The following is a 25,084-nucleotide window of genomic DNA, read 5'->3' on the forward strand; positions in this document are numbered from 1 at the left end:
CGCTGGAGCAGTTTCAACCAAATTTAGTACATACAGGGTGAAAAGTATTTAAACCGACAAACTCTGGGAGGTTGTAGGGGAAATCAAAACAAATATTTTTCCCTAATGTCATTTTTTCCTATGAGGATTATTTAAACCGGTGGAGGCCGTATTACGCTCTTCAGCTGTTAGAGGCCGTATTACGATCTTCAGTTGTTACAGGGCGTATTACGCTCTTCAGTTGTAGGTAACTGCTGTCCACCAGTGTAGTAGTGCATTGTCTCTGTTTACTAATGAAGCGAGACACCTGGAGTGAGTACACTGATACGATTAGTGTGTACTACGTAGCGCACCACAACGGACGAGCTGCACTGCGGGTTTATCGACAACAATATCCTAATCGCCGTATCGCGCATCATACGACCTTTGCTGCTGTGTACCAACGTCTGTGTGAGACCGGGTCATTTAGCAGATTACCTGGACAGGGACGCCGTCGCACGGTAAGAGCGCTGCAATTTGAGGAAGCCGTCTTGCAGCATGTGGAACGGGATCCTATAATCAACACTCGTGCAATTGCACGTAACATGGGGACGAATGCAAGAACAGTCCTCCTGGGGAAAACTGGCCCACAAATTGTTACGTCCACTTCACTTACAGCGTGTCCACAACCAGGAACCAGTTGATTATCCATCCAGAGCACAGTTTCGCAGTGGTACCTGGAACAGTGTGAAATGCATCCTACATTTCCACCCTCTGTGTTGTTTACCGCTGAGGCAACGTTCGGGGGTGATGGAGTCTTCAACATGCACAATTCGCATGTTTGGAATGAGGATAACCCACATGCCACAGTTACTAGCGCTCATCAAGTGCGGTTCTTCGTTAATGTGTGGGTCGGTGTTGTTGGGGACTGTTTAATTGGGCCGTATCTGCTAGTTAGTTTTGTTTCTTGGTCATAAAAAATGGAAACGTGTTTGTTGGTTCAATTAATTTGCCGCCAGAGAAATCTTCCTCTACCGGTTTAAATACTCCTCATAAGAAAAAATGACATTAGGGAAAAATATTTGTTTTGATGTCCCCTACAACCTCCCAGAGTTTGTCGGTTTAAATACTTTTCACCCTATATAATAGTTTAATAGTCACAAACGGGAAAGAAATACTGGGGGGGGGGGGGGGGGAGAGGGGTAAGAATATCAACCTCCTATTGCGGCGATCGTGAGAGTGTGGCGTGGGAAAGGGGAGTATGCGGGAGGGGGGAGGAGATGGACAGAGAGGGAGAGGGGAGGTACTCAGCTAGTCAAATAATTGAATAACACGTAATCATATAGAAAAAGTGTATTATGCGCAAAACATACACACATATGAGGACTGCTTGTATATGAACTAGACACTGGGGTACAGATTTTGGTCACAGCACAACACCTTCTGATTACTGTTGCCAAAAAAATAACTAAAGTTTACAGCTGTTGAATCTATCTTCTCCTGAGCACCACCCCACACGTTCAAATTCGTCGTTAAATTTGGCGTCATTAGCTGGATCCTCACCATGAGGAACTTGTTTTGGTTCGTCTTGTTCTCACTTCGACTGTAGCTGTTCTTCGTGTCTTGCTGTAGAGGCCAAACACAGTCTGTAAGTGGGCCAGGGATGCCCGTCAACGAAGGTGAAGGCCGATGCAAAAATCCTGGCTCAAGGATCCAGGTTCGGATCTCGCACTGGTAGACGCCCACTGCGTTCGTCAAGCCTCTGGGACAGGCCACGTTGATGGAGACCTACATGCATAAGAATATGTAAACGCAAAAGATTAAAATATTAGCTAAAGTCCGAAAGCTGTTACCAGACGCGGATATTCGTTAAATACATATACATTGTCTGACAAAAAAATGAGAAGAACCCACAAGATCAGGAGGAAATGAAATGAAACTTCGTGGGTTCAGAGGATATGTGACGTTGTTTTAGTGATTACGAAATCGAGTCAGATTTACTAAGTACTTGACAGCATGAGCCCGTACGTTAGTATGATGTTGCATACTCTCTGACCTAGATGCAAGCACCTATTTGGTTGGGAAGAGTGTCATTAAATTGTTGTATCATCTCCTGGGGAAAACTGGCCCACACTTGTAACTGGTCCTTGATGTCAGAGATATCGGGCATTATGATGGAGGTGACGTCTGAGCTGACCTCACATGTATTCTATGGGCAATAGACCTACAGTGCTGACCCCTGCAGTATCTCAGCATTGTTGTTGTTGTTGTTGTGGTCTTCAGTCCTGAGACTGGTTTGATGCAGCTCTCCATGTTACTCTATCCTGTGCAAGCTCCTTCATCTCCCAGTACCTACTGCAACCTACATCCTTCTGAATCTGCTTAGTATATTCATCTCTTGGTCTCCCTCTACGATTTTTACCCTCCACGCTGCCTCCAACGCTAAGTTTGTAATCCCCTGATGCCTCAGAACATGTCCTACCAACCGGTCCCTTCTTCTAGTCAAGTTGTGCCACAAACTCCTCTTCTCCCCAATTCTATTCAATACCTCCTCATTAGTTATGTGATCTACCCATCTAATCTTCAGCATTCTTCTGTAGCACTACATCTCGAAAGCTTCTATTCTCTTCTTGTCCAAACTATTTATCGTCCACGTTTCACTTCCATACATGGCTACACTCCATACAAATACTTTCAGAAACGACTTTCTGACACTTAAATCTATACTCGATGTTAACAAATTTCTCTTCTTCAGAAACGCTTTCTTTGCCGTTGCCAGTCTACATTTTATATCCTATCTACTTCGACATCCTCAGTTATTTTGCTCCCCAAACAGCAAAACTCCTTTACTACTTTAAGTGTCTCATTTCCTAATCTAATTCCCTCAGCATCACCAGACTTAATTCGACTACATTCCATTATCCTCGTTTTGCTTTTGTCGATGTTCATCTTATATCCGCCTTTCAAGACACTATCCATTCCGTTCAACTGCTCTTCCAAGTCTTTTGCTGTTTCTGACAGAATTACAATGTTATCGGCGAACCTCAAAGTTTTTATTTCTTCTCCATGGATTTTAATACCTACCCCAATTTTTTTTTGTTTACTTTACTGCTTGCTCAATATACAGGTTCGATTCCTGCCTCGGGCATGGATGTGTGTGATGTCCTTAGGTTAGTTAGGTTTAAGTAGTTCTAAGTTCTAGGGGACTGATGACCACAACTGTTAAGTCTCATAGTGCTCAGAGCCATTCAATATACAGATTGAATAACATCAGGGATAGGCTACAACCCTGTCTCACTCCCTTCCCAACCACTGCTTTCCTTTCATGTCCCTCGACTCTTATAACTGCCATCTGGTTTCTGTACAAATTGTAAATAGCCTTTCGCTCTTTGTATTTTACCCCTGTCACCTTTAGAATTTGAAAGAGAGTATTCCAGTCAACATTGTCAAAAGCTTTCTCTAAGTCTACAAATGCTAGAAACGTAGGTTAGCCTTTCTTTAATCTTTCTTCTAAGATAAGTCGTATGGTCAGTATTCCCTCACGTGTTCCAACATTTCTACGGAATCCTAACTGATCTTCCCCGAGGTCGGCTTCTACCAGTTTTTCCATTCGTCTATAAAAATTCGCGTTAGTAGTTTTGCAGCTGTGACTTATTAAACTGATAGTTCGGGAATTTTCACATCTGTCAACACCTGCTTTCTTTGGGATTGGATTATTATATTCTTCATGAAGTCTGAGGGTATTTCGCCTGTCTCATACATCTTGCTCACCAGGTGGTAGAGTTTTGTCAGGACTGGCTCTCCCAAGACCGTCAGTAGTTCTAACGGAATGTTTTCTACTCCTGAGGCCTTGTTTCGACTCAGGTCTTTCAGTGCTCTGTCAAACTCTTCACGCAGTATCTCAGCATTACCCTCCCATAAATAAGAAGATGTGAAGTTTGTGTTAGGAAGGGAACTGGACTAGGGTAGGCCCTTGAGCTGTGTTAGTGATAGTGCTTTGGTTTGTTTTGTTTTGTTTTGGGGCATAAAAACAACTAGCGTCACTCGCGCCCAAGTCAGAACCGAAGAATACGAAGAGAAAAATGGAGTTAAGAACGTCTACTCGTTAATGAAGGATGGAAACAGGGACCATAAAATACGCCATAGAGAAATGGAAGTCTTGAACTAAAGATTAAATGTCCTTCGCCATATTGATGCGACGGATAGAAAGTAAGACGCGGTCGACAACCCACGCGTCGATCGTTAAAACGGCCAGTAACTCAGACGGCAAACATAAATGAGAACGTAAGTGGTTAAGAAAAGGGCACTCCGTCAGGAAATGGCGAACCGTCAGATGTTGAGGGCAATGAGCACATAGTGGTGGGGGAGCATCACTTAACAAATAGCTATGATTAAAAATATACTACTGGCCATTGAAATTGCTACACCAAGAAGAAATGCAGATGATAAACGAGTATTCATTGGACAAATATATTATACTGAAACTGACATGTGATTACATTTTCACGCAATTTGGGTGCATAGATTCTGAGAAATCAGTACCCAGAACAACCACCTCTGACAGTAATAACGGCCTTCATACGCCTGGGCATTGAGTCAAACAGAGCTTGGATGGCGTGTACACGTACAGCTGCCCATGCGGCTTCAACAAGATACCACAGTTCATCAACAGTACTGACCGGCGTATTGTAACAAGCCAGTTGCTCGGCCACCATTGACCAGACGTATTCAATTGGTGAGAGATGTGGAGAAAGTGCTGGCCAGGGCAGCAGTCTGTATCCAGAAAGGCCTGTACAGGACCTGCAACATGCGGTCGTGCATTATCCTGCTGAAATGTAGGGTTTCGCAGGGATCGAATGAAGGGTAGAGCTACGGGTCGTAACACATCTGAAATGTAACGTCCACTGTTCAAAGTGCCGTCAATGCGAACAAGAGGTGATCGAGACGTGTAACCAACGACCCCCGATACCATCACGCCGGGTGATACGCCAGTATGGTGATGAGGAATACACGCTTCCAATGTGCGTTCACCGCGATGTCGCCAAACACGGATGTGACCATCATGATGCTGTAAAGAGAACGTGGATTCATCCGGAAAAAATGAAGTTTTGCCATTCGTGCACCCAGGTTCGTCGTTGGGTACACCATCGCAGGTGCTGCTGTCTGTGATGCAGTGTCAAGGGTAACTGCAGGCATGGTCTCCGAGCTGATAGTCCATGCTGCTGCAAACCTCGTCGAACTGTTCGTGCAGATCTTGTAAACGTCCCATCTGTTGACTCAGGGATCGAAACGTGGCTGCAGGATCCATTACAGCCATGCGGATAAGATGCCTGTCATCTCGACTGCTAGTGATGCGAGGCCAGTGGGATCCAGCACGGCGTTCCGTATTACCCTCCTGAACCCACTGATTCCATATTCTGGTAACAGTCATTGGATCTCGACCAACGCGAGCAGCAATGTCGTGATACGATAAACCGGAATCGCGGTAGGCAACATTCCGACCTTTATCAAAGGTATGCATTTCTCTTCCTTACACTCGGCATCACAACAACGTTCCACCAGGCAACGCCGGTCAACTGCTGTTTGTGTATGAGAAATCGGTTGGAAACTTTCCTCATGTCAGCACGTTGTAGGTGCCGCCACCGGCGCCAACCTTGTGTGAATGCTCTGAAAAGCTAATCATTTGCATATCGCAGCATCTTCTTCCTGTCGGTTAAATTTCGCGTCTGTAGCACGTTATCTTCGTGGTGCAGCAATTTTTATGGCCAGTAGTGCAAAATGCGCAGCACGCACTTTAGTTAAAATGATCTCCTCATGGCGAGAGGGTCGAGAGGATGTTGTCCAAGCCGATGGGAGAGGCTTAATTCCCCGGAGCTTGTTTCCATGAAGGGAGGACCGGCGGTGATGCCAAAGTGACACCACCCGCTGGCGCACTACAACAAAGAGACCAGTGGAGGGAGTGGAAGAACTAGCAGCCTTGGCAGCCGCGTCAGCGGCCTCGTTTCCTGTCAGACCGACGTCACCAGGAATCCACACAGAAATCACAGTGGCTCCCTCAAGAGTGAGCAAGTGATAGCTTTCCTGGACTCGTTGCACAAAGGGTTGGACAACGTACAGTACAGCTCCAAAGGGCACTGAGAAAGTCGCAGCAGATTACGCAATTGAAAAGCCTTTGCCGCCAATGTACTGCGTGGCCTGATACAGGGTGAAGAGGTCTGCTGTAAATACTGACAAGGAAACCTCCCCATCGCACCCCCCCTCAGATTTAGTTATACGCTGGCACAGTGGATAGGCCTTGAAAAACTGAACACAGATCAATCGAGAAAGCAGGAAGAAGTTGTGTGGAACTATGAAAAAAATATGCAAAATATACAAACTAAGTAGTCCATGTGCAAGATAGGCAACATCGAGAATAATCTGAGCCCAGGAGCGCCGTGGTCCCGTGGTTAGCGTGAGCAGCTACGCAATGAGAGGTCCTCGGTTCAAGTCTTCCCTCGAGTGAAAAGTTTACTTTCTTTATTTTCGCAAAGTTATGATCTGTTCGTTCATTGACGTCTCTGTTCACTGTAGTAAGTTTAGTGTCTGTTTTTTGCAACCACACCGCCAAACCGTGTGATTAGTAGACGAAAGGACGTGCCTCTCCAATGCAAACCAAAAACATTTGTTCACGTGGTCATAGGTCAACCGATTCCTCCACAGGAAAACACGTCTGATATATTCTATACGACACTGGTGACGGCATGTGCGTCACATGACAGGAATATGTTGTCGACCCACCTAACTTGTACACTTGGCGAATGGGTAAAAAGATTCTTCTACCTTGCCCGATTTAGGTTTTCTTGTGGGTGTGATAACCACTCCCAAAAAAGTGATGAAAACAAGATTTTGCCACATAAACTGCAACAAATGAATGCAACAGTTTCACAGTCGCACAGTTTTCCCTGTGCTCTGTCAAAACATATGTTTTTAACGTTTTCAAATTTCTCCGTGCGTAGACCGTCAAATCCTGCATATGTCCAAGCAAATCTGAACATGCCCTGAAATTTTGGAGAGTGTAGTTGATTACGTGTGAGTGCCTGACCTTTGATAATTGTCTGAAAATAAAAAATTAAACTTTTCACTCGAGGGAAGACTTGAACCAATGACCTCTCATTCCGCAGCTGCTCACGCTAACCACTTAACCACGGCGCTCCTGAGCTCAGGCTGTCCTTAATGTTGATTATGTTGTGCATGGACTACTCAGTTTGTATATTTTGTATATTTGTTTCATAGTTCCACACAACTTCTTCCTGTTTTCTCGATTGATCTGTGCTCAGTTTTTCAAGGCCTATCCACTGTACCAACTTATAACTAAATCTGAGGGGTGTGCGATGGGGAGGTTCCCTTGTGAGCAGTGTTCCGTAAGCCGATACCGAAAAACGTCGGTGCCAATGACGAAGGCACACCGTACTATCACGAATTTCCGTGGAAAGGTCATGAAACTTACGGTGATAGAGGAAGGCTGTAATAGTGTCCTTAGGAAGCGAATGAAGTCCGAGGTGAACACAGGCTGCTCCACGAAGCCAAGGTGGTGAAAGGTTCACACCAACCGGGAAAGTGGCAGGGAGCGAGAAGTTAAGCTGTCGGAGCACGAGCTGAAAGCAAACTCCAGGAGGTAACAGAAGACGGACGCGCCCTACACTGGCGATCAAGGAAGTCATCAAAGAAGGAGGCATGGGATGGGTGGCCAGGCATGGCAGACAAAGGCATGCGTATCTGCGAAGGAGAAATTCACGGTGGTATGGCAGCAGTAGCTTGGCGACTTCTTCGTATGGGCTCGCAACCGGGTTGTGTAAAACGTGCCAATGGCCAAATAGATGCCACGATGGTGGATAGTATTGAGATGGCTGCATAAACGAAACACCCATAGTCTAGTTTCGAACAGACAAGGTATCCATACAAACGGAGGAAGTACTGCTTAGGACAAATGGAAGGACGAAGGAGGTTTCCTATCGAGGATAAGTCCCAGGACTTCGTAGTTTCAACTAACGGAAGAGCAACAGGACCAAGATGTAAGGATGGTGGAAGAAACCAGTTGCACAGCCGGAAATCCATATAAAAGCGAAAGGCATTGTCGATACTCTGTTTGTAAAGACGATCGAGACATCGCTGATGACGCCGCTCAATGAGACAAGTCCATGGAGAACTGCAATAGGTGGAAAAATCGTCAACGAAGAGGGAGTACAAATTGTAATTGATTTCTTCAGCTTCCATCATTATCGTAGATTACCCTCCCAGTTCACGGAGTCACGTCCCGTAAGTGGACGACCATTGTCCTGTTGAAAAATATCACTATTATACCGCCACATGAGAGGTAACATATGAGGAAACAATGTCCATGATGTACTGTTGCGGTATCACAGTTCCCTCAGCCACTACTAAAGTGCGCGTCATTTATGACGGCGGCCGAGTTTAGGTTCGTTCTGCGCATCTGACGTCACAAAACACAGTCAGCCAATGAACAGAGAACGACGTTGCCAGAGCTTGACTGCAGTGCAGAGCACGGACGAGTGTCTTCCGTTTTAGAAACGTTCAGTCATAAATAAAGTAATTGAACAAAAGCAATGTCTTGACAGCAGATTTTCTTTTATAGAAAGTTTGGAAAAAGCATTCTTTATACCAATTACTTCATATTCTATTAATTAATTAAACCAAACAAGCAATAAGCCTCCTAATTCAGGTGATAGCAAGGAAAGGTGTTTGTATCATTCTCACTAACCGCTTTTTCGCAATAAAGAACAGCGGTAATTGTTTATTTCCTATTGTACTTTGACGAAACGTGAGTAATTCATAATCATACCAACAATGTTTGTCGGTATTTTGCGTGACATTTTAGAGTCCTCTGGGAGATATATTGAATGACGAGCTGTGTCAGCGTATGGGTAAAGTGTATGGCTCCATAAGCGAAAGGCTGTGAGTTCAAATCTTGATCGGTGCTTAATATTTTCTTTATTTAAAAACAATATCGAAGTGTCTTACTACATGAATTTTATTCGTTTGAATGTAATTTTTTGAAATTTCTAGTGGCAACTAAAATCGACCATAGGGAAAGTATACGCTATGGACTTTTACCTCTGCAAACTCTTCAAAATTTCGTGCAATGGTTTACTACATCTAATGCTGCACAATAACTGTGTTCAATGTCGAAACAAAAGTAAGTGATTTATGAGGGCAAGGTATCAGTCATGAATATGTGTAAAAATCACATTTTTGGGCCTAATAGTTTTTGTGAAACCGAATGATAAAGTGTGTCAAAGCAGTCGAAACACCATGTGTCCACACAGGCGAGCAGTGCAATGATGACAAAATCGCGCACATCGCGGAATGCGGAGAGCACGTCTCTGTAGCAGCGAAAGGGTTAATGTAGCCATGGTGGCTTTACTTCATAAACAGCGTGCTCCCCCCTAAACGTAAGTTTGCGAACTATACTAAGGCGCTGCTTCTCTTGGCGCGTACATCTGGCAACGCAGCAATCTCCTGCGTCTGGGTGGGCATGCGCGAACCGCCAAGATAAAAGAATTGAACTATAGCTGTGATGTGCAGTCATAACTGATGGATCCCCACACCACTGTGCTTCTCCGAAACGTTGGAAGATTGGGACCTCTAACAACTCGCCACCATCCTCGCCGGCGATGGTCAGCCGGGACAGTGCAGAACAATGATTCATAATTGAACGCATTGTTAGGCTATTCATGAGCAGTACATGGTTCCGGTCATGGCACCTCTCCAAATGCAGCCGTTAGTGTCTCAGTGTTAACAGCAGCCTATGCATAGAATGGTGCTAGTCTCCCGCCAATTTTGCGAGGTGGTACAGAATGTTGCAGAGAGTCCATTACTTGTTCAGAGAGGGCAGGCGCAGCTGTGTAGGGGTTACAGTGTCCTCGGTGCACAATACAGCGTCCTTCCTTTGCGGTGGCCAGGTGGGGTCCATTGGGACCTTGACGTCAGGTTGCCAGCCTTCATGTTCCCGTGCAGTCCAACAACAGGCTACCGTCACATGCAAAAGCTCCACAAATCTGGTTACTGCGCGATTCGACCAGTCAGACAAATGGAGATCCACAATGAGGCCCCATCCAAACTCTGCCTAGTGCTGATAACGTTGCCTCATAAGAGTGCTCATCATCTCCCTGTTCTTTACAAGGATCACTCGACATCTGACGCTGTTTACGTCCCCATGCAGTCCAACATAGGGCTACCAACATAGCTGAATGTCCCACAAATTCGGATACTGCACGATCTGACCAACTGGCCAAATAGAGACCACTGAGCAACTACGCTGGTTGAATGGAACAAATAAGTGTCGGTGTGGAAAATTTTCAGAATACGATATCTCGTAAGCGGCTCGCACCAGAATCTTGTAACAAATATCACTGTCATGAATGCGTGTCCGAAAGAACAAAAGCACGCGGAATCCGCAGCTATGATCCATATTATGTAAATAGTAGGTAAATGGGGAGAAAGCAAAGGAAGGGGAGAAATTATTGATGTCAGTTACATTGGAATGTTATGCGTAACCAGCAGCGATTTACAGCGTGTCCGGATAGCGCAGAAGTTAACGCAACTACCTAATGAGCGAGAGTTTCCGGCTTCGAAGCCTGGTCTGACACTCGTCGCCACTGCTTCTGCATGAAATACCAATGCAGCTGACATCAATATTTCTTCCCTTTCCTTTCTTCTCGTCTTCCAACAATTTTCATAAAATACCACTGGCATTATAGTTTACTCTACTTTTAGCTTGCTAATGTCAACAGGCATTGTTCCATTTAAAAAAGTGAATGTTTGCACAAAAATATTCTAAGTGTTATTACACTTTGTTGATTGGCTGACAATACGTGGCCCTGACATACCAATCCATTTTGTGAAAACCGCACAACCACAGCATTTTCTATTCCGTGTTTGTGGTGCTTGTCTTAGCATAAATATGACGTAGCAAATGTTCAAACTGACCACCGTTTTCACGCTGGCATAGTGCTGAAACTGTTAAACTGCGACCTCTAGTTAGTTCCAATACCCAATTTCCTTTGTTTGATGCTTTCTTTCTGCCCTACAGTTTTCGTCAGATTGTTTTCCCGCATCCAATATACAGGGTGTTACAAAAAGGTACGGCCAAACTTTCAGGAAACATTCCTCACACACATATAAACAAAAGATGTTATGTGGACATGTGTCCGGAAACGCTTAATTTCCATGTTAGAGCTCATTTTAGTTTCGTCCACCTACGCTCAATGGAGCACGTTATCATGATTTCATACGGGATACTCTACCTGTGCTGCTACAACATGTGCCTTTACAAGTACGACACAACATGTGCTTCATGCACGATGGAGCTCCTGCACATTTCAGTCGAAGTGTTCGTACGCTTCTCAACAACAGATTCGGTGACCGATGGATTGGTAGAGGCGAACCAATTCCATGGGCTCCATGCTCTCCTGACCTCAACCCTCTTGACTTTCATTTATGGGGGCATTTGAAAGCTCTTGTCTACGCAACCCCGGTGCCAAATGTAGAGATTCTTCGTGCTCGTATTGTGGACGGCTGTGATACAATACGCCATTCTCCAGGGCTGCATCAGCGCATCAGGGATTCCATGCGGCGGAGGTGGATGCATTTTGAACATTTTGAACATTTCCTGTAACAAAGTGTTTCAAGTCACGCTGGTACGTTTTGTTGCTGTGTGTTTCTATTCCATGATTAATGTAATTTGAAGAGAAGTAATAAAATGAGCTCTAACATGGAAAGTAAGCGTTTCCGGACACATGTCCACATAACATATTTTCTTTCTTTGTGTGTGAGGAATGTTTCCTGAAAGTTTGGCCGTAACTTTTTGTAACACCCTGTATATGTGTGTATATATTCTGTCCAAGAAGTTCTTAGGCCGACATAATATATACATGTGTCCCAAAAAAACACCAACAACTTTAGCAACACGTTCCTTATTTAGAAATAAGTTAAAACGTCTACTAACCATGAGCTCTAAAATCCATGCCTAAAATAATATGAGCAGTTGTTCATCTTCGAAACTATGAAACAAATTTCTTCTAAAGCAAGGTCTTTACTTTCCATATTTTGGGAAGAGGAAGTATTGACCAAAACAAGAAAAAATGGTTGACTGGTGAAGGATGCAATCAGCCACAATTTGTGGCTGGTTGCGTCTTTCACCATCATTTACGGCCGCGGAGTTCACAAGACGCAACATAAATAAAATAACAAAGGACAAAAGTCTAGTAAACATGGGGTCTAAAGTGCGTACTTTAAGAGCTGTGAGTACTTGTCCATATTCGCTGGCGTGAAACACATCTCTTCTACAGAACAAGTGCTCACATCTCTTAAGGGGGTAGGACGTCAAACGGTCCGACTTGGAGCAGGAGAGGCACCACAGGACATTTTAATTTCCACTGTCTATACTTTTACATATAAATTTATAAAAGTTTGAAAGCATGATAAGGAAGGATTCAGGATTCATACCCATAGCAGTGGAAGCTCAAAAACGTAACAAAATACATTCTTTCACATGTGAAATTTCATCATTTTTTCACTTACTACTAGCTGCATTTGTTGCTATAGGTACACTTTGCTTCCTAAGTAAGAGAGATTACTCGATGAATTTTGCACAGCAGACAAACTATAGTTACATGTGTATGAAACTCTAGAGTTTATTTAATTTATGAAAAAATGAATGAACAGTTACATTTTAAACTTCATGTTTAGAAAAAAGTCAAATTTTATAGTTAATTATCTCAATTTTTACCACAGATTTGGAAAATTCTATTCTAGAGTTTCATACACCTGTAAGTACTGCTTGTATGCTGTGCAAAATTCATCGAAGAATCTCTCTTACTTCGGAAGAAAAGTGTACCTACAGAAACAAATGCAGCCAGTAGTAAGAGAAAAAAATGATGAAACTTCACATGTAAAAAAAGGTATTTTGCTACGTTTTTTAACTTCCACTGCTATGAGTGTAAGTCCTCAATCCTTCCTGATCATGCTGACAAAGTTTAATTAATTTATTTGTAAAAGTATAGACAGTAGAAATTAAAATGTCCTGTGGTGCCTCTCCTGCTCCAAGTCGGCCCGTTTGACGTCCTACCCCCCTTAAGGTATGCGCTTTAGAACCCTTGTTTACCAGACATTTTTTTCTTGTTTTGGTTTAAGGAACCTGTTCCTAACGTTTGTCGGTGTTTTTTGGGACACCCTGAACATATAAACCCTTCTTTATCGGTGCCAACTTTCCTCCCATTCTAATTCAGAAGCTTAGTCTGAGACATACAAGGAGTTTCCGTAAAAGTGTGCAAAAATGTAACAGCACACAGAGAATGCTGCACTGAACAATTTGAGGTAGGGAATCGGGGGTGGGAGAAACCAGTCCAAGGAGATATGGAAGTAAACTTGTCTACCGCTTTGTCTAGCATTACTGTTTTCCAGCTTATTTACAACTAACGTGCGTACAAGTTTACACGTGCTGTGCTGTTTATTTACATGCATTTACGAGGGATGACTCAAAAGTAATGCCTCCACCTTCGTAACTCTTCAAAAGTTGGCAGCAATGGTATGTGGCAGGAACTGGCTTGTTCCGTAGCCTCTTCTCTACAGCTCCAGTTGGCGGGAAGCCTTATCACTGAACGGTTGTGTTGTTGCAGTGTAAAGTATGGAACCCTGCGCAGACGGTCGGTCAATGCGATTTAAGCGACGTGCAGTCATTGAATTCTTGACAGCAGCAGGTGTCACCCCACGCTTCGTCTCCAGTCAAAACTGAACGGAGAAAGGCGTCACCTTCATTCTCGTAGTGCCAGAGAAGTTCCTGGCAAATTTCAAGTCTGTGCATCCGGGGTACCCATCGTGCACAGATCTTCCGATAGCCAAGCAAAGCAATAATGTGACCCACACGTTCTTGTGAAATCCTGATTGTGCTTGCAATTTCTCTCTAAGTGATACGACAATCGTCCTGAACCAGTCTGTCAACATTTTTCTTGTGAAACTCGGTGGTTGCTGTCACAGGACGTTCAACTCTTTGTTTGTGACGCGGGTCATATGTTCCCGCCTCAACATCTTTAAACTTGGTTCAAAATGGCTCTGAGCACTATGGGACTTAACATCTGAGGTCATCAGTCCCCTAGAACTTAGAACTACTTAAACCTAACTAACCTAAGGACATCACACACATCCATGCCCAAGGCAGGACTCGAACCTGCGACCGTAGCGGGCGCGCGGTTCCAAACTGAAGTGCCTAGAACCGCTCGGCCACTTCGGCCTTTAAACTTACTCGCCCGACGACGCACAGTACTCACATCAACACAATCACCATAAACTGCTTTCATTCTCTGATGAATCTGGGTTGGGGTGACAGCTTCTGCTGTCAAGAATTCAATGACTGCACGTTGCTTAAATCTCACTGACCGACCGTCTGCGCAGGGTTCCATACTTTACGCTGTAACAACACAACCGTTCAATGCTACGGCTGGAGCTGTAGAGAAGAGGCTACAGAACAAGCCAGTACCTGTCATATACCATTGCTGCCAATTGAGGAGTTACGAAGGTGCAGGCATTACTTTTCAGTCAACCTTCGTACTTCCTGCAAGGAAACAAGGAGGACGAGCCTGATTCCAGGGAAGTCATGATGCAGATTTTGTTCACTTTACTTGCCAATACGATGGCACTATTGTATCGTATTTATACTGTCCCATGACAGCACGTGCTATGAATCAACGACAGAACCACTCATTACTCAGTGCTATTCAAAGACGTGGAGCAGTACCGGTACAGTTTCACAAAACTCACTGGCATGCACCTTGTGTATGGGCAAATACGTTGCAATGTTCTGACGGCCACAGTGGCCGAGCGGTTCTAGGCTCTACAGTCTGGAACCGCGCGTCCGCTGCGGTCGCAGGTTCGAATCCTGCCTTGGGCATGGATGTGTGTGATGTCCTTAGGTTAATTAGGTTTAAGTAGTTCTAAGTTCTAGGGGACTGATGACCTCAGAAGTTAAGTCCCATAGTGCTCAGAGCCATTTGAACCATATGCAAAATTTTCGCTGCCGAAAGGCTGTTTAGGGAACGATTTCCAAACAGGCATCGTCCATCAGGGCGAGTGTTTACTTCTCTCGATCGACGAATGCGGGAGGATGGTTCATTGGAAAGAAGAAACGAGGGACCTGGCAACATGGGGACCACTCGCACACCCGATTTTGAAGAAGAGGTGCCGGAACGTATTGCAGTGGACCCCACTACATGTACTCGTTTATATAGCACGTGAAATGGGCGCTGCACATACTAGTGTGTAACATTCTCCACGAACAACAATTACACCCATATCACCCACAAAAAATCCATGCAATGCTTGTGACTGACTTTGCACCAAGGGTCGCATTGTGTCAATGGTTGCTCCAACAGTGGATTGATCGACCAGATTTACTCCAAATCGTGCTGTTTACTGACGAGGCCTCATTTGGTCGTGATGGTGTTTCGAACAGCAGGAATAGCCATGTATGAGGTGAGGAAAACCCTCACGCTGTATTAGAATCACACCATGAAGTACGTTTTGGTGTGAATATCTGCGCCGGCGCTGTACACGACACTCTCATTGGCCCATATCATCGTGTGTTCCAGCGCAACGACAAGCGTCGGCATACCCAGCGAGCTGGCGCAGTGGCTAGCACACTGGACTCGCATTCGGGAGGACGACGGTTCAATCCCGCGTCCGGCCATCCTGATGTAGATTTTTTGTTATTTCCCTAAACCGCTCCAGGCAAACGCCGGGATGGTTCCTTTGAAAGGGCACGGCCGACTTCCTTCCCCGTCCTTCCCTAACCCGATGAGACCGATGACCTCGCTGTCTGGTCTCCTTCCCCAAACAACCCAACCCAAGCGCCAGCGCGAAGATCAAGAACGATACAACAGAGGGCTGTGAGGTGACGTCAGCCAATAGCACGCTAACAAGGACCGCACCACGACAGGAGCGGCCTCTACATGAAGAGAATGTAAGCGCCGCTCCTGCCAGCCTCGGCCGGACAATAGAAGGTGTGCACTAGTAGACCCGGACTGGAAGAGAGCACTAGAAGAGTTGTGACTTGTGATCCATATGATCTTGTGTGATTAATTTGCATGGACACTATATATAGCGAAGGACATTGATTATTTGCATGTCGCCAATTGCTTCGACAACTCGATGTAAATACGAAGTTAAATATTCTCAATTCAATTACTGTAATAAACTCAATTTATATGATTTACTTGAATGTTGTCTATACTCTCCCCCACCCTCACCTACCTTGGCCTCACCATTGACCGTCACCTCACCTGGATCCCTCATCTCCGCTTCATCCAATCCAAAGCCCACAACCGCCTCCGTCTCCTCAAACTCCTCTCTGGCTGGACATGGGGGTTGCACCCCTCTACCTTCCTCCACACCTACAAATCCTTAATCCACCCCATCCTCTGTTATGCCAGTCCCACCTGGATATCTGCCATCCCCCCCCCCCCCAAATTCTATAAGTCCCTCCAGATCCTTGAGCGTCATGCACTCCGCCTGGCCTTCTGTGTACGCCTCCCGTCCCCCATGCGGATCCTCTATGACCTCATTCCTTTCCCCCATCTGCTCCTATTCCTCGAACATATCCGCATACTCTACACCTCCCGCCGCCTTGATCCCCCTCACCCCCTGGTTGCCCCTCTCCTCTCCCATTCCCACCCCCTGCCACACCTTCATTGTTGAGTTCCCCCTACCCTCCATCTCTACACCCTTCATCTCCTTACCCAAGGTGGCTTCCATCAACTCCCCCTCCCAGATGATGCACTCTCTCCCTCCATCTATCCCTCCTATGAACTCTGATCCTCACGCCCCCTCCTTTCCTCTGTCCTTTCCCTGGGCTCCCTCTCCCTCCCTTCCATCCTGTTTTCTCCCCACCAAACCTCTCCCTACCTCCCTTCTCCCCCCCCCCCCGAGTCCTTTTGTATTCCCCTCCTCTGCCTTCCCCACTCCCTGCCCAGCACCCCACACTCCTCTTATGGGTCCTCATCCTCCATCGGCTCCTTTCCCCCCTCCCCCCCTTCGCTTTTCCTCTCCTTCCCCCCCCCCTTTTTTTACTTTTTCATCATCTGTCCAGTTTCCCCCCACCTGCTCTCGGCTGTGGTATGTCATATTTTAGTGCAGTGTTCCAGTGACTGTTCAGTGCTGTTCATCTTTCTAGTGTTGCGAACAGAAACCATGCTGTCGCTGTGTTTTTTAAATTGTCTATTATTTTACCTGTCTTCTTCACATGTATTTTATTAGCATCATCACCCCTTTGTTCTATGTTTTAAGTTCCACAATTTTTTATCCCTGTTACTATTTAAGTCTCCGACTTTATCGCCTGTTTTTATTATTTATTCTCTTCATCTTTTTCAAACGAAGTCTGTAGGCTGAAGAGCGGCGTACTAAGCTGCTGCCAGCCCGCCCCCTTCCGGGGGAATCGAAATTCAATAAAGGAAAAAAAAGAAAAAAAAGTTGTCTATATATCCGAGGAAACAGCTACCTAGGCACAAAGACAGGAGTGGACAGTATCCCATATTTTCTACCTGGCCGTCTGATGTTCGTGCAGAGAGTTCTACCTGTATTTGAGACCGTACCCTTGGCTGTTTGTGAGAGGATGTGGATACAACACCACAGTGCAACGCGTCACTTCAGTGTGGAGGTCCGCAATCTGAGTGCTGTATTTCCTGGTCTCTGGATTAGAAGGTGAGGTCCTATTCCATGGGCTGCGAGATCACCTGACCTGAATTTCCTTGACTGTTTCCTATGGGGATATCTGAAGTTACCTGTGTACGAGAACCTAGTGGATAAGCAGGTGGAATTAGTTGCCAGAATTGTAGGTGTCTGTGACATAATTAAAAACACACCTGGGATATTTGTCACAGTGCGTCAGAATCTTGTTCGCCGATGTCATGCTTGCATTGACGTTCATGGCAATCAGTTTCAGCACATTTTGTAGGATGGTACTTTCACTCAACTGTAACTAATGTAAATACACTGCAGCGCCACAGAAACTGTTATGCGTATTCAAATACACAGATATGTAAAGAGGCAGAATATGGCGCTGCGGTCGGCAACGCCTATAAAAGGCAACAAGTTGTTAGATCGGTTAATGCTGCTACAATGGCAGGTTATCAAGGATTAAGGGGGTAGGTCGTCAAACGGGCTGACTTGGAGTAGGAGAGGCACCACAGGACATTTTATTTTCTACTGTCTATACTTTTACAAATAAATTCACAAAACTTTGTCAGCATGACCAGGAAGGATTCAGGATTCACACTCGTAGCAGTCGAAGTTCAAAAAGATAACAAAATAATTTTCTTTACATGTGAAATTTCATCATCTTTTCACTTACTGTTGGCTGCATTTGTTGCTAAAGGTACATTTTTCTTCACAAGTAAGAGAGATTCTTTGAGGAATTTTGCACACCATACAAACCATACTTAGAGGTGTATGAAACTCTAGAATTTTCCAAATCTATTAAAAACTGTGGTAAAAATTGAGATAATTAACTACAAAATTTGATTTTTTTCTAAACATAAAGTTTAATACGTAACAGCTCATTCATTTTTTCATAAATTAAATAGATTCTAGAGTTTCAGACACCTGTAAGCATGGTTTATATGCTGTGCAAAATTCATCGAACAGTCTCTCTTACTTATGAAGAAAAGTACCTATAGCAACAAATGCAGCCAATAGTAAGTGAAAAAATGATGAACTTTCACATGTAAAAAAAAATTATTTTGTTATGTTTTTGAACCTCCGCTGCTACAAGTGTAAATCCCGAATCCTTCCTGGTCAAGCTGACAAAGTTTTATGAATTTACTTGTAAAAGTATAGACAGTGGAAATTAAAATGCCTTTGGTGCCTCTCCTGCTCCAAGTCGGCCCGTTTGACGTCCTAACCCCCTTGAGTGAGTTTGAACGTGGTGTTACAGTCGGCGCGCGAGCAATGGGACACAGCATCTCCGAAGTAGCAATGAAGTGGGAATCTTCCCGTACCACCACTTCACGAGTGAACCATTTACATCAGGAATCTGGTAAAACATCGAATCTTCCATATCGCTGCGGCCGGAAAACCGGAAAGAACGGGACAAACGATGACTGAAGAGAATCGTTCAACGTGACAGAAGTGCAACGCTTCCGCAAATTGCTGCAGATTTCAATGCTGGGCCATCAGCAAATGTTGGGGTGCAAAACATTCAACGAAACATCGTCGATATGGGCTTTTGGAGCCGGAAGGCCCACTCGTGTACCCTTGATGACTCCACGACACAAAGCTTTACCCCTCGCCTGGGCCCTTCAACATCGACGTTGGACTGTTGATGACTGGAAACATATTCCCTGGTCGGACGAGTCTCGTTTCAAATTGTATCGAGGGGATGGATGTGTACGGCTATGGAGGCAAGCTCATGAATCCATGGACCCTGCATGTCAGCAGGGGACGGTCCAAGCTGGTGGAGGTTCTGTAATGGTGTGGGGTGTGTGCAGTTGCAGTGAAATGGGACCTCTGATACGTCTAGATACGACTCTGACAGGTGACACGTATGTAAGTATCCTGTCTGATCACTTTGTAAGAGGTCCATGATTAAGGAATTTGTCGCTAGCGCACTCGAGCAGATGTAATTTCGATGGATTGCTCACGCGCTGCCTGCGATATGTAAGCTGTAAGAGAATCTCAGACCAGAGAGCAGTGTTGGCTGCGGTAGGAACTGTGTAGCAGTAGGAGTAAGTAGTAGCTAGGAGTCGTGTGTGTGGAGTTGGCTGGGCCGGTCGTGAGGAGCGATGGCGGTGCCTGACCGATGTACAAGTTAAAAGCAACCTCGCGCATATGTAGTATTGTTACATCAAGTCCCATGTACATGTTTTTAAAAAAATCTCTTAATAATAATCTTTCTTATAAAAATCAAGCTTTGACAATCATTCATCTCAATTTACAGAATTTTCTAATTTCTCCAATCCATGGTCATCCCAATTATTGTAAAGAAAAATCAGTTGTTTCCTTTTATACATGACAAATCTATCAGCCAGCATTGCACTGGGCCGTGCCAGAAAAATTTCATGTAGGAGCAGATATATATATATATATATATATATATATATATATATATATATATATATGTGTGTGTGTGTGTGTGTGTGTGTGTGTGTGTGTGTGTGTGTGTGTTACCCGGCGACTTCATTAAGGTAAGAATTTTCAATTTATTCAGGGCCATGATGCAGCATTGCTGATGTCCAAAATTTATCAGTTCAAATTCACAGTCAATTATTGAAAGGTTATAAGTGAACCACAATTTTATTGAGAGATTAGTCACATTTTTATTATTGGTAGGTTACGGAATTTATCTGTTGGTAGGTTATGCTGAATGTGAATGAATGTTATAATACATAATTATATTTTTTACTGTTGGAAGGTATTTTATTTTACTGTTGGGAGGTTACAACCTGCATCCATTCTTGTCCATTGTGCATTCCAGAACACTCTTCTGAGTTTCAACACTTCCGCTCTACACCAAACTCCCCAGAGATGAACATTATTGAGCATATCTTTGATGGCTTGCAACGCGTTGTTCACCCTACCGTAATCTTACGGATTTATGGACATCCCTGCCGGACTCATGGTGTCGGTTCCCTCCAGCACTGCTTCAAACATTAGTCGAGTCGGTAATTTCCAAGAATGATTGCCTATAGAAATTGGAGGGCTCCAAACGATACATATCGAAGATGCGATAGTAAATCGATTATGGAAGTCTCGTGGCGCGCGATACGAGTATGTTTCAAGTCGTCACTACAGCAACGACAGAAGAAAAGCGTTAGAGAAGCACTTGTAAATTCAAGGGAGACGACTTACCGTATTCGTCGTCGGTTTTATCGTCTTGGGACAGCCTGCGTGAGGAATAAGCTGCAGGGGCAATTCCTTTTTTCCTGTACCCAGGGTAAACTCTGCCATTATCGCGCAGGAATATCGGCAGAATGTATGCATCGAATTTCCCCTCCAAACGCAAGTTGTGGAAGTATAGGTACTGGAACAAATACAGTTCGTCCCTCTGTCCTGGACGCCCTTCTCTTTTTATGGTATACTTGACAGACTTCCATAGCCGTTCCATATTCTGGGTATGGACACTGGCGTCATCTGAAGAGACAAACTCCACAGAGTGGTTCACGAATTCGTGCTGGAACCCTTCAGCTTTGAGAGCCTGGTACGACTGAAACCAGTCTGTGACTGTTTTTGTTCCAGGCAGTAAGAAATGTTTTATGAGACCCACTAAAGTCACCTTGTCTCGGGACAATACCCTCATAACGAAACACTTTCTACCCCACAAAAAAACCAAATATGATCTACTTCACTTTTAGAAGGTCGTTCTCTCTGATTCTTTCGTCTAGCAATATGAGAGTCATCTACTTCTACTGTTTTATTTGGTCCACCAATTGGCACACTGTCATTTGTCACTATCACGTAACACACTTCTAGGCAAAATCCGAAGTAGTCTCACAAGGTATTTGCCGATAACTCAGTTTCTGATGCTGTGGCTTGCAACGTGTAATCTCGAATCCAGTACGACACAAGAATTACGCTCGTATGAATCGATAATTTGGAGGACTCGAACCACGTATTTTTCCTGATGCTGGTTCGCTTTCCGCAAAGTCCGATATGAAATTGCAACGGAATCTCTGTGTCCACGCGCCTCTTACGCAGTTTCACAGACTTCGCAGCACCACAGTCAACAGTCTCTCCTTTCGTCGTCCGGCAGAGGTCCATATTTCCGGCCAAAAGTCAAACATTTGTCTATACTGGATATGCATGGAATTAGAGTTTTACATGTGAGGCAGTCCGCAGAAGAAACTTGAAAAGCAGCACACATTACACGCGCTACGAAGAGAAACTGTGTCTATTTTCCATGTAATCACAAACAGTTACGGCGGGAACGTAATGTACTCGAACTGAAGAAGCAACGCAAAACTGATAAAAATGACTATCACAAATAATTGATCATAACGCGCGCCACGAGACTTCCATAATCGATTTACTATTGCATCTTCGATATGTATCGTTTGGAGCCCTCCAACTTCGATAGGCAATCATTCTTCGAAATTACCGTCGACTCCATGCCACGTCGTGTTGCGGCAATTCTGCGTGCTCGCGGGGGCTCTGCACGATATTCGGCACGTGTACCAGTTTCTATGGCTCTACAGTGTAAAAAAGTACACAGCAATGTGATTTTATTCCTATTAACCCCTTAAGCTGGCTTCTCCGACTCCAGGTACCCTACCTCAAATTGTCCAGTGGAGCATTCTGTACGTCCTGTTAAATTTTTTCACGCTCTTACGGAAAAATCATGTAGGTAGATCGAGATGTACCGGGTGATCAAAAAGTCAGTATAAATTTAAAAACTGAATAAATCACAGAATAATGAAGATAGAGAGGTACAAATTGACACAAATGCTTGGAATGACATGGGGTTTTATAAGAACAAAAAAAAAAAAAATACAAACGTTCAAAAAATGTCCGACAGATGGCGCTTCATCTGATCAGAATAGCAATAATTAGCATAACAAAGTAAGACAAAGCAAAGACGATATTCTTTACAGGAAATGCTCAATTTGTCCACCATGATTCCTCAACAACAGCTGTAGTCGAGGAATAATGTTGTGAACAGCACTGTAAGGCACGTCCGGAGTTATGGTGAGGCATTGGCGTCGGATGTTGTCTTTCAGCATCCCTAGAGATGTCGGTAGATCACGATACACTTGCGACTTCAGGTAACCCCAAAGCCAATAATCGCACGGACTGAGGTCTGGGCACGTGGGAGGCCAAGCATGACGAATGTGGCGGCTGAGCAGACGATCATCACCAAACGACGCGCGCAACAGATCTTTCACGCGTCTAGCAATATGGGGTGGAGCGCCATCCTAATAAAACCCCACGTCATGCCAAGCATGTGTGTCAATTTTTACCTCTCTATCTACATTATTGCGTGATTTATTAAGTTTTCAAATTTTTACTGACTTTTTGATCACCCGGTATATTTGTAGAAGCATATACAGCGTGTTACAAAAAGGTACGGCCAAACTTTCAGGAAACATTCCTCACACACAAATAAAGAAAAGATGTTATGTGGACATGTGTCCGGAAACGCTTAATTTCCATGTTAGAGCTCATTTTAGTTTCGTCAGTATGTACTGTACGTCCTCGATTCACCGCCAGTTGGCCCAATTGAAGGAAGGTAATGTTGACTTCGGTGCTTGTGTTGACATGCGACTCATTGCTCTACAGTACTAGCATCAAGCACATCAGTACGTAGCATCAACAGGTTAGTGTTCATCACGAACGTGGTTTTGCAGTCAGTGCAATGTTTACAAATGCGGAGTTGGCAGATGCCCATTTGAAGTATGGATTAGCACGGGGCAATAGCCGTGGCGCGGTACATTTGTATCGAGACAGATTTCCAGAACGAAGGTGTCCCGACACGAAGACGTTCGAAGCAATTGATCGGCGTCTCATGGAGCACGGAACATTCCAGCCTATGACTCGCGACTGGGGAAGACTAGAACGACGAGGACACCTGCAATGGACGAGGCAATTCTTCGTGCAGTTGGCGATAACCCTAATGTCAGCGTCAGAGAAGTTGCTGCTGTACAAGGTAACGTTGACCACGTCACTGTATGGAGAGTGCTACGGGAGAACCAGTTGTTTCCGTACCACGTACAGCGCGTGCAGGCACTATCAGTAGCTGATTGGCCTCCACAGGTACACTTCTGCGAATGGTTCATCCAACAATGTGTCAATCCTCATTTCAGTGCTAATGCTCTCTTTACGGATGAGGGTTCATTCCAACGTGATCAAATTGTAAATTTTCACAATCAACATGTGTGGGCTGACGAGAATCCGCACGCAATTGTGCAATCACATCATCGACACAGATTATCTGTGAACGTTTGGGCAGGCATTTTTGGTGATGTCTTGATTGGGCCCCATGTCCTTCCACCTACGCTCGATGGAGCACATTATCATGATTTAATACAGGATACTCTACCTGTGCTGTTAGAACATGTGCCTTTACAAGTACGACACAACATGTGGTTCATGCACGATGGAGCTCCTGCACATTTCGGTCGAAGTGTTCGTACGCTTCTCAACAACAGATTCGGTGACCGATGGATTGGTAGAGGCGGACCAATTGCATGGCCTCCACGCTCTCCTGGCCTCAACCCTCTTGACTTTCATTTATGGGGGCATTTGAAAGCTCTTGTCTACGCAACCCCGGTACCAAATGTAGAGACTCTTCGTGCTCGTATTGTGGACGGCTGTGACACAATACGCCATTCTCCAGGGCTGCATCAGCGCATCAGGGATTCCATGTGACGGAGGGTGGGTGCATGTATCCTCGCTAACGGAGGACATTTTGAACATTTCCTGTAACAAAGTATTTGAAGTCACGCTGGTACGTTTTGTTGCTGTGTGTTTCCATTCCATGATTAATGTGATTTGAAGAGAAGAAATAAAATGAGCTCTAACATGGAAAGTTAGCGTTTCCGGACACATGTCCACACAACATATTTTCTTTCTTTGTGAGTGAGGAATGTTTCCTGAAAGTTTGGCCGTACCTTTTTGTAACACCCTGTATAGATGGCCAGCCCAGCACGTACCTGAAGCTTTGAATCCACAGCGCAAGGCGTCCGGTTGGCCAGCCTCTCACGTCGGGCGATGGTCGTGGTGACAGGGGTGATGCAGCTGGGCAGTGGTGAGGTCCGCTGGCGGCGCCGCGTCGCGGCTCCAGCCCACTCTACGGGACGTACTTCTTGAGCGCGGCGTTGGCGGGGGAACCCGGGCGCACGAACTCCTCTTCGGGAATCACGAAGCCGTGCAGGATCTTGAAAGGGACGGCCGCAGCGCGCGCTAGTACCGGCGACGAGATTTGGCTGCGTACGGTCGCCGCTACCGCAGGCGGCGGCGGAGGCGAGGCCGGGTACGTGGGCGGGGCGCTCCAGCGTTCGCGTGGGAGTGTCCTGGGGCGGTGCCGCTCGTCCGAGCGCAGATAGTTCTCCAGCAGGCAGCGCACGCGCGAGAACGCGATCGGCGCCAT

The 25,084-nt window shown here is 45.1% G+C and overlaps 1 protein-coding gene across 1 annotated transcript; it reads right to left on the reverse strand.

Annotated features, from left to right (window-relative positions):
• Positions 1 to 1,359: 1,359 nt before the first annotated feature.
• LOC126424575 (uncharacterized) lies at positions 1,360 to 25,084 on the reverse strand. The gene is made up of 3 exons (XM_050087318.1): positions 24,972 to 25,084; positions 24,648 to 24,843; positions 1,360 to 1,746 (listed from the first exon to the last, which is right to left on the reverse strand). Exons 1-3 carry the CDS (start codon positions 25,082 to 25,084, stop codon positions 1,360 to 1,362), a joined length of 696 nt encoding a protein of 231 aa, XP_049943275.1.

Source organism: Schistocerca serialis, chromosome 10 (genome assembly GCF_023864345.2).
Source record: "Schistocerca serialis cubense isolate TAMUIC-IGC-003099 chromosome 10, iqSchSeri2.2, whole genome shotgun sequence".
NCBI lineage: Eukaryota > Metazoa > Arthropoda > Insecta > Orthoptera > Acrididae > Schistocerca > Schistocerca serialis.